The 13359-nt window shown below is 37.7% G+C and overlaps 1 protein-coding gene across 8 annotated transcripts in view; it reads left to right on the top strand.

Annotated features, from left to right (window-relative positions):
- The window catches only part of LOC117400336 (FH1/FH2 domain-containing protein 3-like), a 284731-nt gene that overhangs the window by 176187 nt on the left and 95185 nt on the right, over positions 1–13359 (top strand). For all 8 annotated transcript variants that reach the window (XM_059022942.1, XM_059022941.1, XM_059022940.1 and 5 more), the window contains exon 6: positions 8461–8555. In XM_059022942.1, coding sequence (XP_058878925.1) covers positions 8461–8555 — 95 coding nt within the window. The remainder of the gene's footprint in view (positions 1–8460; positions 8556–13359) is intronic.

The following is a 13359-nucleotide window of genomic DNA, read 5'->3' as shown; positions in this document are numbered from 1 at the left end:
TCAGCATGAAGAATATACTGTACATGATGTATGCAGACAGGCTAAAAGAATTGAATCTATTCAGTCTTGAACAAAGAAGACTACGCGGCTATCTGATTCAAACATTCAAAATCCTAAAAGGTATAGACAATGTCAACCCAGGGGACTTTTTTGACCTGAAAAAAGAAACAAGGACCAGGGGTCACAAATGGAGATTAGATAAAGGGACATTCAGAACAGAAAATAGGAGGCACTTTTTTACACAGGGAATTGTGAGGGTCTGGAACCAACTCCCCAGTAATGTTGTTGAAGCTGACACCCTGAGATCCTTCAAGAAGCTGCTTGATGAGATTCTGGGATCAATAAGCTACTGACAACCAAATGAGCAAGATGGGCTGAATGGCCTCCTCTCGTTTGTAAACTTTCTTATGTTCTTAAGTCCACTTGAAAAAGGAGCTATTTTCCTTCTCCCAAGGCTTGTCAAGTGAACCCATGTGTAGCACTGATTGTTTCCAATTTGGCTCAGCTAGTTGTCTCTGCCGATACAATAGGCCAGCTTCCTGCATGACCAGGCCATCCAATCACACTGAGAGGCTGCCAGCTTAATCACTAAGCATTTCCAAGTTCAAATACTTTGACTTTACATAGAAATATTTCTACAAACACTGTGCAGAGATGTCAGTGGCTATGGCAGTGTTTTTTTGTTAATAATCATGTGAATAAATATTTTGCTATATGATTTAATCCGATTAAAAGTATGCAGTGTGTTTCCGTTATAAAAAAGACTGTTTGCCAGAGCAAGTACAAGCAGGTCATGCAGCATATATCGATGGGACCTGCAAGTTCTTTTCTTCCAAAGATTTATCGTAGTGCACGATTCACGCTATAGTCTCAGGCAGTATTGTTAGCAGTGATAAATAGTACATGCAGATTACTCATTATTTCAACAGTTAAGACACTCAATACCAGTCACTTAAAGCACAGCCAATACTCTCTCTCTGTCATAACCCACCAAATGTGTTTCTGATTGGTCATACCTAATGTCCATTTAACCCTACTGATGCTGTAAAACAGCCCAATTAACTAACACTGAAGCAAGTGCAAAGGCAAGGCACAGAAGGGTTTTTCTTTTCTGTTTGTTTTTTTTTCATAACGGGATAAAAAACATTTTTATAAAACTAGCAAGGCACTAACAAGAACCATAAATTACATTGCAATCATTTTTTTTTTCTTCAAAGAAAATTAGCCTTTGCCTTTGCAGGGACTTTTGTTTACAAGTGACACACATATAATCTGATTGTTTATCAGAGTCACCTGTTAGGCACCCTCTAGTGGCCTCCAATCCTTACTGAAGTACTGGAGCAGGGTTTGGCACATGTATGGCAAAGCATGTTACAAGCTGGTCAAATCTGGTGGAAAATACAGGGTTTCAATCCTGCCAACATCAATAAAATATCAGATTTTAAAAACAAGCCCAATTCTAAAGACTGAGCCATTTGTTTTCTTGTATTGCTGAATACAGTTGGACTTAATCGTTTAATGTGCTGGGAGAATTGTAAAAGGTGTTTGATAGACAAATCATGTGTAAAACGTGGCATTGGTGTTACTTCTAAACTGCTAAGGCTAGCAGCATAATGATTTTAAAATGGTTAAATCATCCCTTAACACTGGTTATTGAAACCAAATGTTGCAAACAAAAATGACGAGTTTGGACAACCCTACACTTTCCATGGATTGAACTATTACATATATTTGCTCTGGGGTAGTTCAAACTCTATTCAATACGATGAATTTCAGACTATACTTAAGTGACCTTCTGCCATAACATGCTTGTTGCCACATGGCTTTCAGTATTGGAAAGTAACTTCCTTCCAGGCATGTGTAGTAGTGCAGGTGTTATGAAGAGACGATATGAGATGTCATTATGGTGATGTTATGTGAGTGTGTGTGTGGGCAGAGAAAATGTCCCCACAAAGATAGTAACTCCTGAAAAAACAACGTTGTGGGGACGTCCCCACTTTGTAAAACACCTTTTTAAGAACTAAATATGCCTTCAAAAAAAAAAAGTTCCAAAATATTTAGTTTGTTGTCGACTTTCAACCTGTGTGGAGTTTGACTGGAGTTAGAAATAGTACACAAATTATAGTGAGAGTCAATGAGAAGTCCCCACAAATATAGCAATGCAAACGTGTATGTGTGTATGTGCAATAACAATACAAAGCTAAGAAACAAATGGAGTAGCTTGAGAGTTAGTGAAAACCTAGGAGGCTTATCCTGCCTTCTTACAAGTCTGTAATTACAGGGCTGTATGATGTTTACAAAGCAAACAGTGTAATCTTTATCATTATTTGAACAAATGAGCTGACATCTGAATCCTTTTATCTATTTTTATTTTTTGTTTAAATACACAGATTACTGTTTTCACCCTGAAATAGGAAGTAACAGTCCCTTATCCTCACCATTTTGGTAAATTAAATATCTGCTCTATTATTTTAAGCCAGTGATTGATTTCATATAAACAAACGTTTCTCTGCAAGCACAGGTTGAAAACACTTTTAAACAAACCAATGGGTTCTGCAACCATAAGTTACTGCCAGCTGTTTATTTTGAGATGGTACTGAAGTTCCCTTCTGGCACCTAGTGCAGAGCTATAATGAGAGATGTATGAATAGTATCTATTTTAATGCAAGCAATACAAAACATGATGGGAGATGTAAACCCTTTCCAGGAGTGCAATGTTCCTGCGAAGACACAACGTCCATCCAGAGGCCTGACATCGCTGTGGATTGTTTCTGGCAAAATGCCAGTGCCTATCAACAATGCATGCTTAAAGCCAGCATTCTGTTATTTAACTAGATTTAACTGCAGTTGTCACTGTGAAGGTATTTATTCTTTTTGGAACACCCTTTTAGAACATGCTGTATACAGTCAATCAGGACCAAACATTCATGATTTCTAAGACAGCTGGCTGTTTATTCAAGGTTTGTTCTCTAGTAATAAAAAAATATATATGTATATATCCTCTAGCAGATTTGTGTCCTATCTGTTCCAAAGTAGAATTGCTTGTTAAAAATCATAAGGGACTACTTCACCTCACCGCACTGTAGCGGCCCCTGCTGGCCAGGTGCCCGATGAGTCTGAGTGGACACCTGCAGGGAATAGCCCTTGTCCTCCAAGGGCTGGTAGCTGACCAGCAACCGCTTTTGATCTCCTAGAAATAGGGACAATTGGCTTAGAAACTCAAAATTTACGGGAAAAAAATCCTAAATCAAAAATACTGTGTTACTTTCATTTATGATTGGATAAGTCAGTGACTCAAACGTCATCAGTTAAAAGTAATTCACAGACAGTATACTGCAGTATTTTTTAAGCATCTGTAAGTATGCCTTAATAAGTTGAGAGCATACTTACAAATGCTTAAACAATACTGCAGTATACTGTCTGTAAATGACTTTTAATATTATTATTTTTAACTACAAAAACCGGGAAACTATTGCTTTCTAAGATGCATCTTTACCACTTTATTGTGAGGCAAAATAATTGTAGTACGTTACTGTATGTACCAACAATAGTTGGAAAATATGACACACACTGGTTTCATGTATGTTTCTAAGTGTTCGATGGATACCTCTAATCAAGTTGAGAGTGTATTGCCTGCGTGTTCAGGCCAGTCATACAAAGAGGAAGAAAGTACACTCTCAACTTGATTCGAGGTAGCCACCGAACACTTATAAACATATTATATTATTATCATTAAATCTAAATAAAAAAAAAAAAAACAGACAGAAACCTGATACTAATGTATTTAATTTATTTATATTGAACAGGGTTTAAACGTTTAAAATAACAAGTGTAGTGGCAGCTAATAGGTTCCAATGGAGATGTGACTTATAATAGTGGTTGCCTAGATGCACATGTTTTCAATAACTACATTTATTTAACAGTTAGTCAATTGACTATAAATTTCAACAGTTAATGGCACTAATAATAGGAAAGCAAACAAGGTGCAAGTCACTCCCATAACATGGTATTTCCCAATCATTGTCAAAGGTAATCATGTTTTGATAAGTAAGTACTGATGTGGCTGCCATGATATACCTTTGTCTCCCAGCCAAGTTTTAATATTATTTTAATGGTGCATAGGGGTTATTTTATTAACATATACAGAGAAAACACTATGGAATTCGAGGCTGACATGTTGTGAGTAATTAGCAGTGATTGGTAAAAGAAGTATAGCACCTGGGGCCTTGACTAGTGCAGGGCTACTTATATAGGAATTAAAAGCTTAATTTGGTCCAATTAATCAATTTAGTGTACAGATAGAACAAAAACCAGGAGGGACAGCGGCCCTCCAGGACCAGGGTTGAGTAGCCCTGGTCTAGTGCATAAACAATATGCCATTGCACGAACGTTAAAGCAGCATGCAGACTTGTTTCAGGTAAATTTTGTCTTGAGATGCAAGGGCAAAGATATAGTTTGAACACTTTGTCAAAACTGAAAATGACAACAAGCAAAAAAAAAGATACATGAGCAGGGATTACTGTGGTTTAAAAAAAGGTCAACCTGCCTAGAATGCAGCTTTGCTCTTTTTCCCCTTTTTAATTCCCTTCAATCCACTTAGTTTCTAGCCTTCAGCCCTGCGCGCCTCATGCTTTGATAAATGGTGACTTAATTTAGTCGTATGAAAAAAAAGGGTCAGAGGGACAACTACTAGACTCAGGGGACGTTTTTCTAACTGCATGGTGCTTAGAAGGCAAATAACCCTATTCTTATTATTAGTCGGTCATATATAATTGTGACCACTGCAGTACCATAGCCATGGCAAAAAAAAATTCTGAAAAACCACTTACTCTGACACATTGGTATGGGCCTGTAAGTACTGTACAGCATGCAGGCATTAGCAAACTTATGACTGGACTAGTAATTTGCTTAATTTTCTGCTTTATCACTCTCATATTATGATCATTATGTCGAATTAGAGCCAAGAGCTCAGGGTGTGCTAACTTCACCGAGGCACTGTTTGGAACTCCTTTCTATGAAGTGCAGTACACAGAGCAACAAGGGGAGCCTGGCTCACATCCCCTTTGTTTTTCAAAACTGATTTTTCCCACTGGAAATAATCCAGGGGAAAAACAAGTAACCTTTCCTATCAAAGTGAATATTTCAAGATAGAAAAACTGAGAATGTGTGACATTAAACACACTGTGATCTATTCAGTTAATCTATACAGTGGTGTATCTAAAAACCAACACAATTTAACCCCTTCTGTCCCTGTTTGTATAATTGTACCATGTTAAGTTTCCTATCTATGTATCTATTTTATAATGCATAATGTTTTTTTCAAAGTTTTGGCAGGGCAACTTCGTGAACTCCATAGAGTTCAGACAAACTTTTTAAATTTCCAAAAAATGTATTTAAAAATTGTGACCAAATGGGGTTAATTCATTATTATAGAACTCCAGAACCCTTCAGGTCCCAAGGCACTTAATAGTCTAGCCCCCCCCCCCCCCCCCCAAAAAAAAGGCTTATTTGAAGATTTTTTGCCCCCAAGAAGAATAAAATTGTACCTGTGCCAGCCTGATGTACGGACTCCCATAGTTCAAAATGAGGTAGGGTGTCAGTCTCAGGTCAGTGGCTGGGCTGAGCTATGACCCTTTTTATAGAAGCAGGTACTTCCTACATTTCCCCAAAATTCTGCTCATTTAATAGAGTGAGGAGGACAATCTAAACCAGTGGTTTGTGAATACTAGCCTACTTGTGAGAAATATATTGTAGAAAACACTAGTTATGGAATGTTGCATTTGAATTCTGAGAAACAAGTATTTCAGCCTGTATTAATGCCACTAGTGAATCTACACATCATGTCATCTTTTCTGTTGGCCAGGACATCATCTTCAATTCATCTGGGGCACAAACACCAAAGCACATAGGGCATGCTGGAGCTGTACACAAAAACTCTTCTTTCCTTGTTGCATTGTCTTGGTCACACTGTTTCCTATAGTACATGGAAGAGGGTAGAAACTGGAATTGCTGAGTTAAATGGCTAGTTGCTAAATGGTTTAACAATTAAATAAAAGGGATTTGGGGAAAACGAACATCCCTGACAGTGTGTGCGAGTCTCTTTAAAGTAGCTGTGTCTTTAAAAGTAAGTAAAATGGCAGGTTTGTTCCCATTTTTTTATATTTAAATTACAATAGTATTTAAATCTGCCACTATATAGAGCAATTGTACAGATCCCACTATGACTGTATACTGCTTAGTTTTTAGAACAAAAAATAATAATAATTGCATAAATCATGGAGGCTGTGTGGTCCAGTGGTTAAAGAAAAGGGCTTGTAACCAGGAGGTCCCTGGTTCAAATCCCACCTCAGCCACTGACTCATTGTGTGACCCTGAGCAAGTCACTTAACCTCCTTGTGCTCCGTCTTTCGGGTGAGACGTAGTTGTAAGTGACTCTGCAGCTGATGCATAGTTCACACACCCTAGTCTCTGTAAGTCGCCTTGGATAAAGGCGTCTGCTAAATAAACAAATAATAATAATAATAATAATAATAAATCAGCCACATGAACTTGGCTGGTGAAAAGTCACTCAAAGTTTTATGAGTGCCCAAAGAGTGAACTGGACTCCCTCACAGTACCATGTTGTTTTCACTGTTTATCAACCCTCTTAATTGTCAGCTGTGTCCTAGACAAAAGACTGGCAGCTAATTAACTGTAATGTTCTTGTAGCAGTCTGTGCTGAGAGGGCATTTCCTTGACAGTGACCCCTGGGGGGATTCTGGCATTGACTTTATTGTTAAAGACAGACAATTAGGTGGAAGAGGACAATTTAAAAAATTGACCCAAAGGGATTATTTTGTGTGCCCAGAATGTCAACTTTCACTTTCCTGTTAGCTTTCCTTAGAGACGGGAGCTCTGGCAAGCCCATACCAAAACTTTTCAGTTTACTCTGAGGTTATTATTAGTTTAATAAATGATTATTTTGTTCTCCTTTTACAGATGGAAGTCTTGTCAGGGGCAACTGTATTATACAAGCCAAATATTCTCGCAGATTAATCTCAAAGGGTACATTTTTATTTTGCTGTGGGATAATCAAGCCTGCATAATCGGTCTTAATTGACTAAAAACCAACCATGCCTACAGGCAGCATGGCAGTATTTGTAATGTTCACTTCTCATATGATTTCATAAATAAACATCAGACTTCAACTGAAAAAAAACTTCAACAAATATGCTATTTATTTATTTTATTTAGTCATTTTGTCAGATGTGAGCAATGACTCATTTGCATACTGGCATTATTATAAGGCAATGAATGACCTAACTACTCAGGATAGTTACTGTATATTAAGAGTGCATCTGTGGATTTGGATTTGAATCCACACAGGGCTATTACAACTGTTGGAACTGGCTTTAAGAGTAAGTAGCAGGGTTCTGAAAAAATATAGCATTATAAGTCCCCATGTGTTGCTACAACTGTTTAAATGATGTACATGTAATTGTTCTTTCCATTGTTAACATCCTGACAACTTTTTACACATCATGGATCGTTAGTGCTGTGTTACCTGTTTGACAATGTGGACAATAATCCTTACACTAGAGCGGCCATTTTGAAAACAGCTTTGAAACAGACTTTAACGTTTTGCATACTGGATATGCTAGTGTCATGCAGTGATAATTAATGATCTTCACTTTATCTGCTGTCTGCAAGAAGGATGGAAAAAAAGAGCAGTTTCGTCACAGTGTAGGTAGAGCACAAAAATCCAAAGAATGTCAGCTGTAGTAAACGTGTGTGTGCGGAGTTGGGGACACTGAACTATGAAAAAAACATTATGAAAAAACAGTACTCTGGATTATACAATAGAATAGCGCCACCTATTGGGAGCCCGTCATTATAGTGATGTGTGTGTTGTACCGAGCCAGATTTTTCTTACAACAGATCATTTAGAGCCTGCCTCTTCTGCATTCATTTTCAGAAATATCTTTCCAAAAATAAGGACAGGACTGTATTTTAATGCACAGGCCTCTGTTCACTTTTCTTCACCATGTTTTCTGTGGTTTTATTTGGAAACTGAATAGGAATAAACATTTCACATATTGACATGTTTGGTTTTGGATTTCTCTCAAACAAATAGATACTGGAAATACTGCCACACTTGAATGTATTGGAAGGTCCTTACCTTTGTGTCCAATTGATGTAGGATTTTTTTTTTCCAGTTTATTAAACCGCTTGCAGAAGTCAAACTGTATGGATATAAAGAGGATACTATATGTGCAAAAATTGATCCATCACCATAAAGAGTCCCCTGCTCCTTAAAGATGAGTGAAGCCATCGTCAAGGGTTATGGCAATACCTCCTAGCAGCAGAGGACCCCAAAGTGAATGAGTTCAAATGTTGCCAATTATAAATTAGTAGAACACAAATTATGAAACAAAGGATGCATTCAATTTATGTGTTTTTTTAATTTTATTTTATTAACAGCACTTGGGCAGATCATGCTGTATGTGGATGGGATGAATGGGGTCATAGGTCACAACGAAACTATCCAGTGGCTCTACACACTCATAGGGTCAAAGGTAAGAGAAACTATATTTCATATAATCCCAACACTGATACACATTTTTTTTAACCATGCTGACTGAATTGAAATTTCTGCTGATGTTTTTGCCTCATAACCTCCTTTTAATTGTTTAAGTACATGGGTACATTTCCATATATAGGAATAAGAGCAGGAAAGTGATTCAGTACATTTTTGGTAAACCTGAGCTTTGCAGATTAATCCAAATGCCAAAAAGTTAAGAGTGAAGAAGTGGGGGAGCCTGTCACATTGGCCCTGACACACGTAACGCTGGGGAAGTAAAATAAGCTGGACTGTGTCTTCATCACTTCTACTGACCAGGTTACCTGGTTAGCACGAGCAGACAACTGCTTGGCTGGTCTTTGTCCTCCAGGGGCAGGTAGCACTCTGACATTCCAAATCGGGGAGGAAAACAGGGTTAAAATGACTGGGCATTTAATGCATCCTTTACCTTGGTGGTTGCCATATTGGCGTTATGTGAGTTGTATGGGTTTAAACCTAACGCTTTGGCTTCATACTGTATTGTTTTATTGTCTTACTATTTTGGTACACAGTAGTATCATATCATTTTTTTCAGGTCCATTACTGGTTCAATGACTCAATGTTTAACCTCTGCCAATATCAGTAAAATCTCCATTTTACTTCATGTTTACAAACCATTTGATCTGATATGCAGTTCCCATTACGGATGCTTTGTTTTTGGTCACAAACATTTTTACTTATGTAAAACATGGCATAGAAGAGAGCAAATACAAAAAACAGTAATTCTGAGCAAAAATTAAATGGGTGTGCAGTCACATAGTTACTCAAGGTAGAATTTAAAGGACATGTACACTAATTTCAGTTACTTGACAGGTACAGTATTTGTGAGCAGTTTCATAAAAAAATGTAAACTTTATCTGATTCTGAAATAAAATGTATATTGCTCAGGACAATTTCAGCTTTCAAGCCAAATATAACATACATTGTCATAATGGCTAGGGGCACTTTAATACCAGTATTGATTTATTATTATTTATTTATTTGTTTATTTATTTTTGCAGTTCCTCGGTTTATAACATTATTAACATAATATTTCTTGACATGTAATTTTAGATCAGAGGTACTGAAAACATCACTGTGTGCTTGCTGCTGTCTATAATTCCTTTTAAGATATTACAGTGCCTATACAAAGTCTATACCCCCTTGAACTGTTTTCAAATTTTGTTGTGTTAGTGCCTCGGTTTCATGCATTTAAATGAGGATTTTTTTCCACTTATCTACACACCATACTCCACACTGTTAAGGGGAAAAAAGTTTTTATTGAGAAAAAAATTATATATTAAAAATACAAAACTGAAAGATCATAATTGGATAAGTCTCCACCCCCCTGAGTTAATACTCGTATGCAGACAGGCTAAAATAATTTAATCTATTCAGTCTTGAACAAAGAAGACTACGCGGCTATCTGATTCAAACATTCAAAATTCTAAAAGGTATAGACAATGTCAACCCAGGGGACTTTTTTGACCTGAAAAAAGAAACAAGGACCAGGGGTCACAAATGGAGATTAGATAAAGGGGCATTCAGAACAGAAATTAGGAGGCACTTTTTTACACAGAGAATTGTGAGGGTCTGGAACCAACTCCCCAGTAATGTTGTTGAAGATGACACCCTGGGATCCTTCAAGAAGCTGCTTGATGAGATTCTGGGATCAATAAGCTACTAACAACCAAATGAGCAAGATGGGCTGAATGGCCTCCTCTCGTTTGTAAACTTTCTTATGTTCTTACTTGGTGGAAGCACCTTTGGCAGCAATTACAGCTGTGAGTCTGTTGGGATAGGTCTCTACCAACTTTGCACACCTATATTTGGCAATATTTGACCATTCTTTACAAAACTGTTCAAGCTCTGTCAAGTTCCTTGGGGAGCGTTGATGGACAGCAATCTTCAAGTCATGCCACAAATTTTCGATTGGATTTAGGTCGGGGCTCTGACTGGGCCACTCAAGGATATTTACCTTTTTGTTCCTTAGCCACTTCAGTGTAGCTTTGGCTGTGTGCTTTGGGTCGTTGTCATGCTGAAAGGTGAACCTCCGTCCTAGTTTCAGCTTTCTTGCAGAGGGCAGCAGGTTTTCCTCAAGGACTTCCCTGTACTTTGCTCCATTCATTTTCTCTTCTATCCTGACAAGTGTCCCAGTCCCTGCCGATGAGAAACATCCCCATAACATGATGCTGCCACCACCATGCTTCACAGTAGGGATGGTGTTCTTTGGGTGATGCACTGTGTTGGGTTTGCACCAAACATAACGCTTTGCATTTAGACCAAAAAGTTCCATTTTAGTTTCGTCAGACCACAAAACTTTTTGCCACATGGCTACAGAATCTCCTTTTTTTGCATACTTCAAATGGGATTCAAGGTGGGCTTTCTTGAGTAATGGCTTCCTTCTTGCCACCCTACCATACAGGCCAGATTTGTGGAGTGCTTGGGATATTGTTGTCACATGCACACTTTGACCAGTCTTGGCCATAAAAGCCTGTAGCTCTTGCAAAGTTGCCATTGGCCTCTTGATAGCCTCTCTGATCAGTCTCCTTCTTGCTCGGTCATCCAGTTTGGAGGGTCGGCCTGATCTAAGCAGGGTCTTGGTGGTGCCATACATCTTCCACTTCTTAATAATCGTCTTGACCATGCTCCAAGGGATATTCAAGGCCTTTGATATTTTTTTTATATACCCATCCCCTGATCTGTGCTTTTCAACAACTTTGTCCCAGAGTTCTTTTGAAAGCGCCTTGGTGCTCATGGTTGAGTCTTTGCTTTCAAATGCACTACACAGCAGAGGGAACCTACAGGAACTGCTGAATTTATCCTGAAATCATGTGAATCACTACAATTTAACACAGGTGGAGGCCACTTAACTTGGTGTGTGATTTTGAAGGCGATTGGTTACACCTGAGTTAATTTAGGATTGCTATTACAAGGGGGGTGGACACTTATCCAACCAAACTATTTCAGTTTTTATTTTTAATTAATTTTCTACAAATGTCTAGAATATTTTTTTCACTTGGAATTTGTGGGGTAGGATGTGTAGATAAATGATTTATTTTTTATTTTATGCATTTTAATTCCAGGCTATAAGGCAACAAAAGGTGAACATTTTGAAAGGGGGTGTAGACTTTCTATAGGCACTGTATGTAGCCTCTTAGAATATACTCTGTTGTTGGCTACAAAAGCTACATTATCTCCTGAAGACATTAGTAAATAAAGGTGGTGCCACTAGTGCTGATGTATTCATAAGACTGGAGGTTTTTAGTTTCACCTACTGACACAAGTTGCTTTTTTTCCAGTTTGTCTTCATGTCTTTATGTCTGGGATTTCACTTCAAAATATTTTTTTTTGGATAAATCTGGATTGTTTCTTTGGTACATATTGTGAAACTGGCAGAGTGGAGGATTAGGCAGACAGTGCAGTATATTAACTAAAGCCAGTGAAAGTACAAAAGAGAATGCATTGTACCAAATTGAGCAGATATTTCTATATCAGTATCCTGTCTCACTAGACTCACAACTGCTCTTCTTCACACCAGAGGACAATAGGGAAGCGAGTTCACTTGACTCCTGAATGAACTAATATGAGCTAATTTGTGTTTGTTGGCAGGTCATAGTCCGCCAGAATTTTGCCTTTCTGTAACCCTTGCTATAATTCTTCATATTGCCAGTGCCAATACTCCTTCTCTACTACCGCAGCTCTTCCAAAGTATTTTCAAGCTCATGCAATATCTGTCAACAGGTTAATTAGCAAAGGAATGCAGCCTTTAATTGGGGTTTCTTCCAAACCTCTATCCAACTAAACAAATATGTTGTTCTTTTTATGTAGAGCCCATGTTGCTTATGAGTGTGTGTGGTACAGTAGGAATCCTTTCCCACTCTCTGCTCTGGAATGCGTTATGCATATAAGACAATTCGCACCTGGGTGCTGCATGCGTAGCAATGCATGAGAGAGATGCTTCTGCTGATTGTTGCTGTCGAAGGATGGTCTAGAAAACACACCTTACTAATGAGGGAAGGGAGCTGTTTCTTAAGAATGGGGAGTCCAAAGTTACTCTGGTTAATATAATGCTCTTCACCAGTGCTTTTTGCCTCTCAAAACCACTATCTATCTACTATCTATCTATCTATCTATCTATATCTATATATATATATATATATATATATATATATAGATATAGATATAGATATAGATATAGATATAGATATATAGATAGATAGATAGTATAGATAGATATGTAAATGAAGGCAGACAATTTTCTGTTTAATTTATTTTTAAAAAAAGGTCCTATACTGTGTCTCTTGTTGTGCACTGCTGTTTCTTCTTAGGTTAGTGGGATGAAAAGTCCTCCTGGCCGAATCCTTGGCTTGACTAATTATGTGTTTAAAGTCAGTATGGTGCAGTAATGAGTAACAGTATATTAGACAGTGATATCTTTGTACTGATAACACCAAGGTCATGGTTGAAGTGCTCCAGTTTTTGATTGATGTTTTCAAATACATAATTAGGCTGGGAATTTGTTTATTATTCTCTACTTTCACAAATCCTTTGTTGTTCTTCCACCCTGGGACAGAAGAAAACTGTGAACTGCTCTTTGAATAAAGTATATGGTTATCAGTCCACTGTCTGGCTGCTGTTTCAGGAATTTCTTTTCATTTACCAGACAACAATTACAATAAAAGATTACTGTCTATCATAATAGCCTGCATATTTGGCTTAGTATGGTAGTTTAAGAGGATTATTCATCATTTAAATATTAAAGCAGGCTTAGTGTAATA

The sequence above is a fragment of the Acipenser ruthenus genome, chromosome 4 (assembly GCF_902713425.1).
Source record: "Acipenser ruthenus chromosome 4, fAciRut3.2 maternal haplotype, whole genome shotgun sequence".
Taxonomy (NCBI): Eukaryota; Metazoa; Chordata; class Actinopteri; order Acipenseriformes; family Acipenseridae; genus Acipenser; species Acipenser ruthenus.
This window is presented reverse-complemented; position numbering and strand designations above follow the sequence as displayed.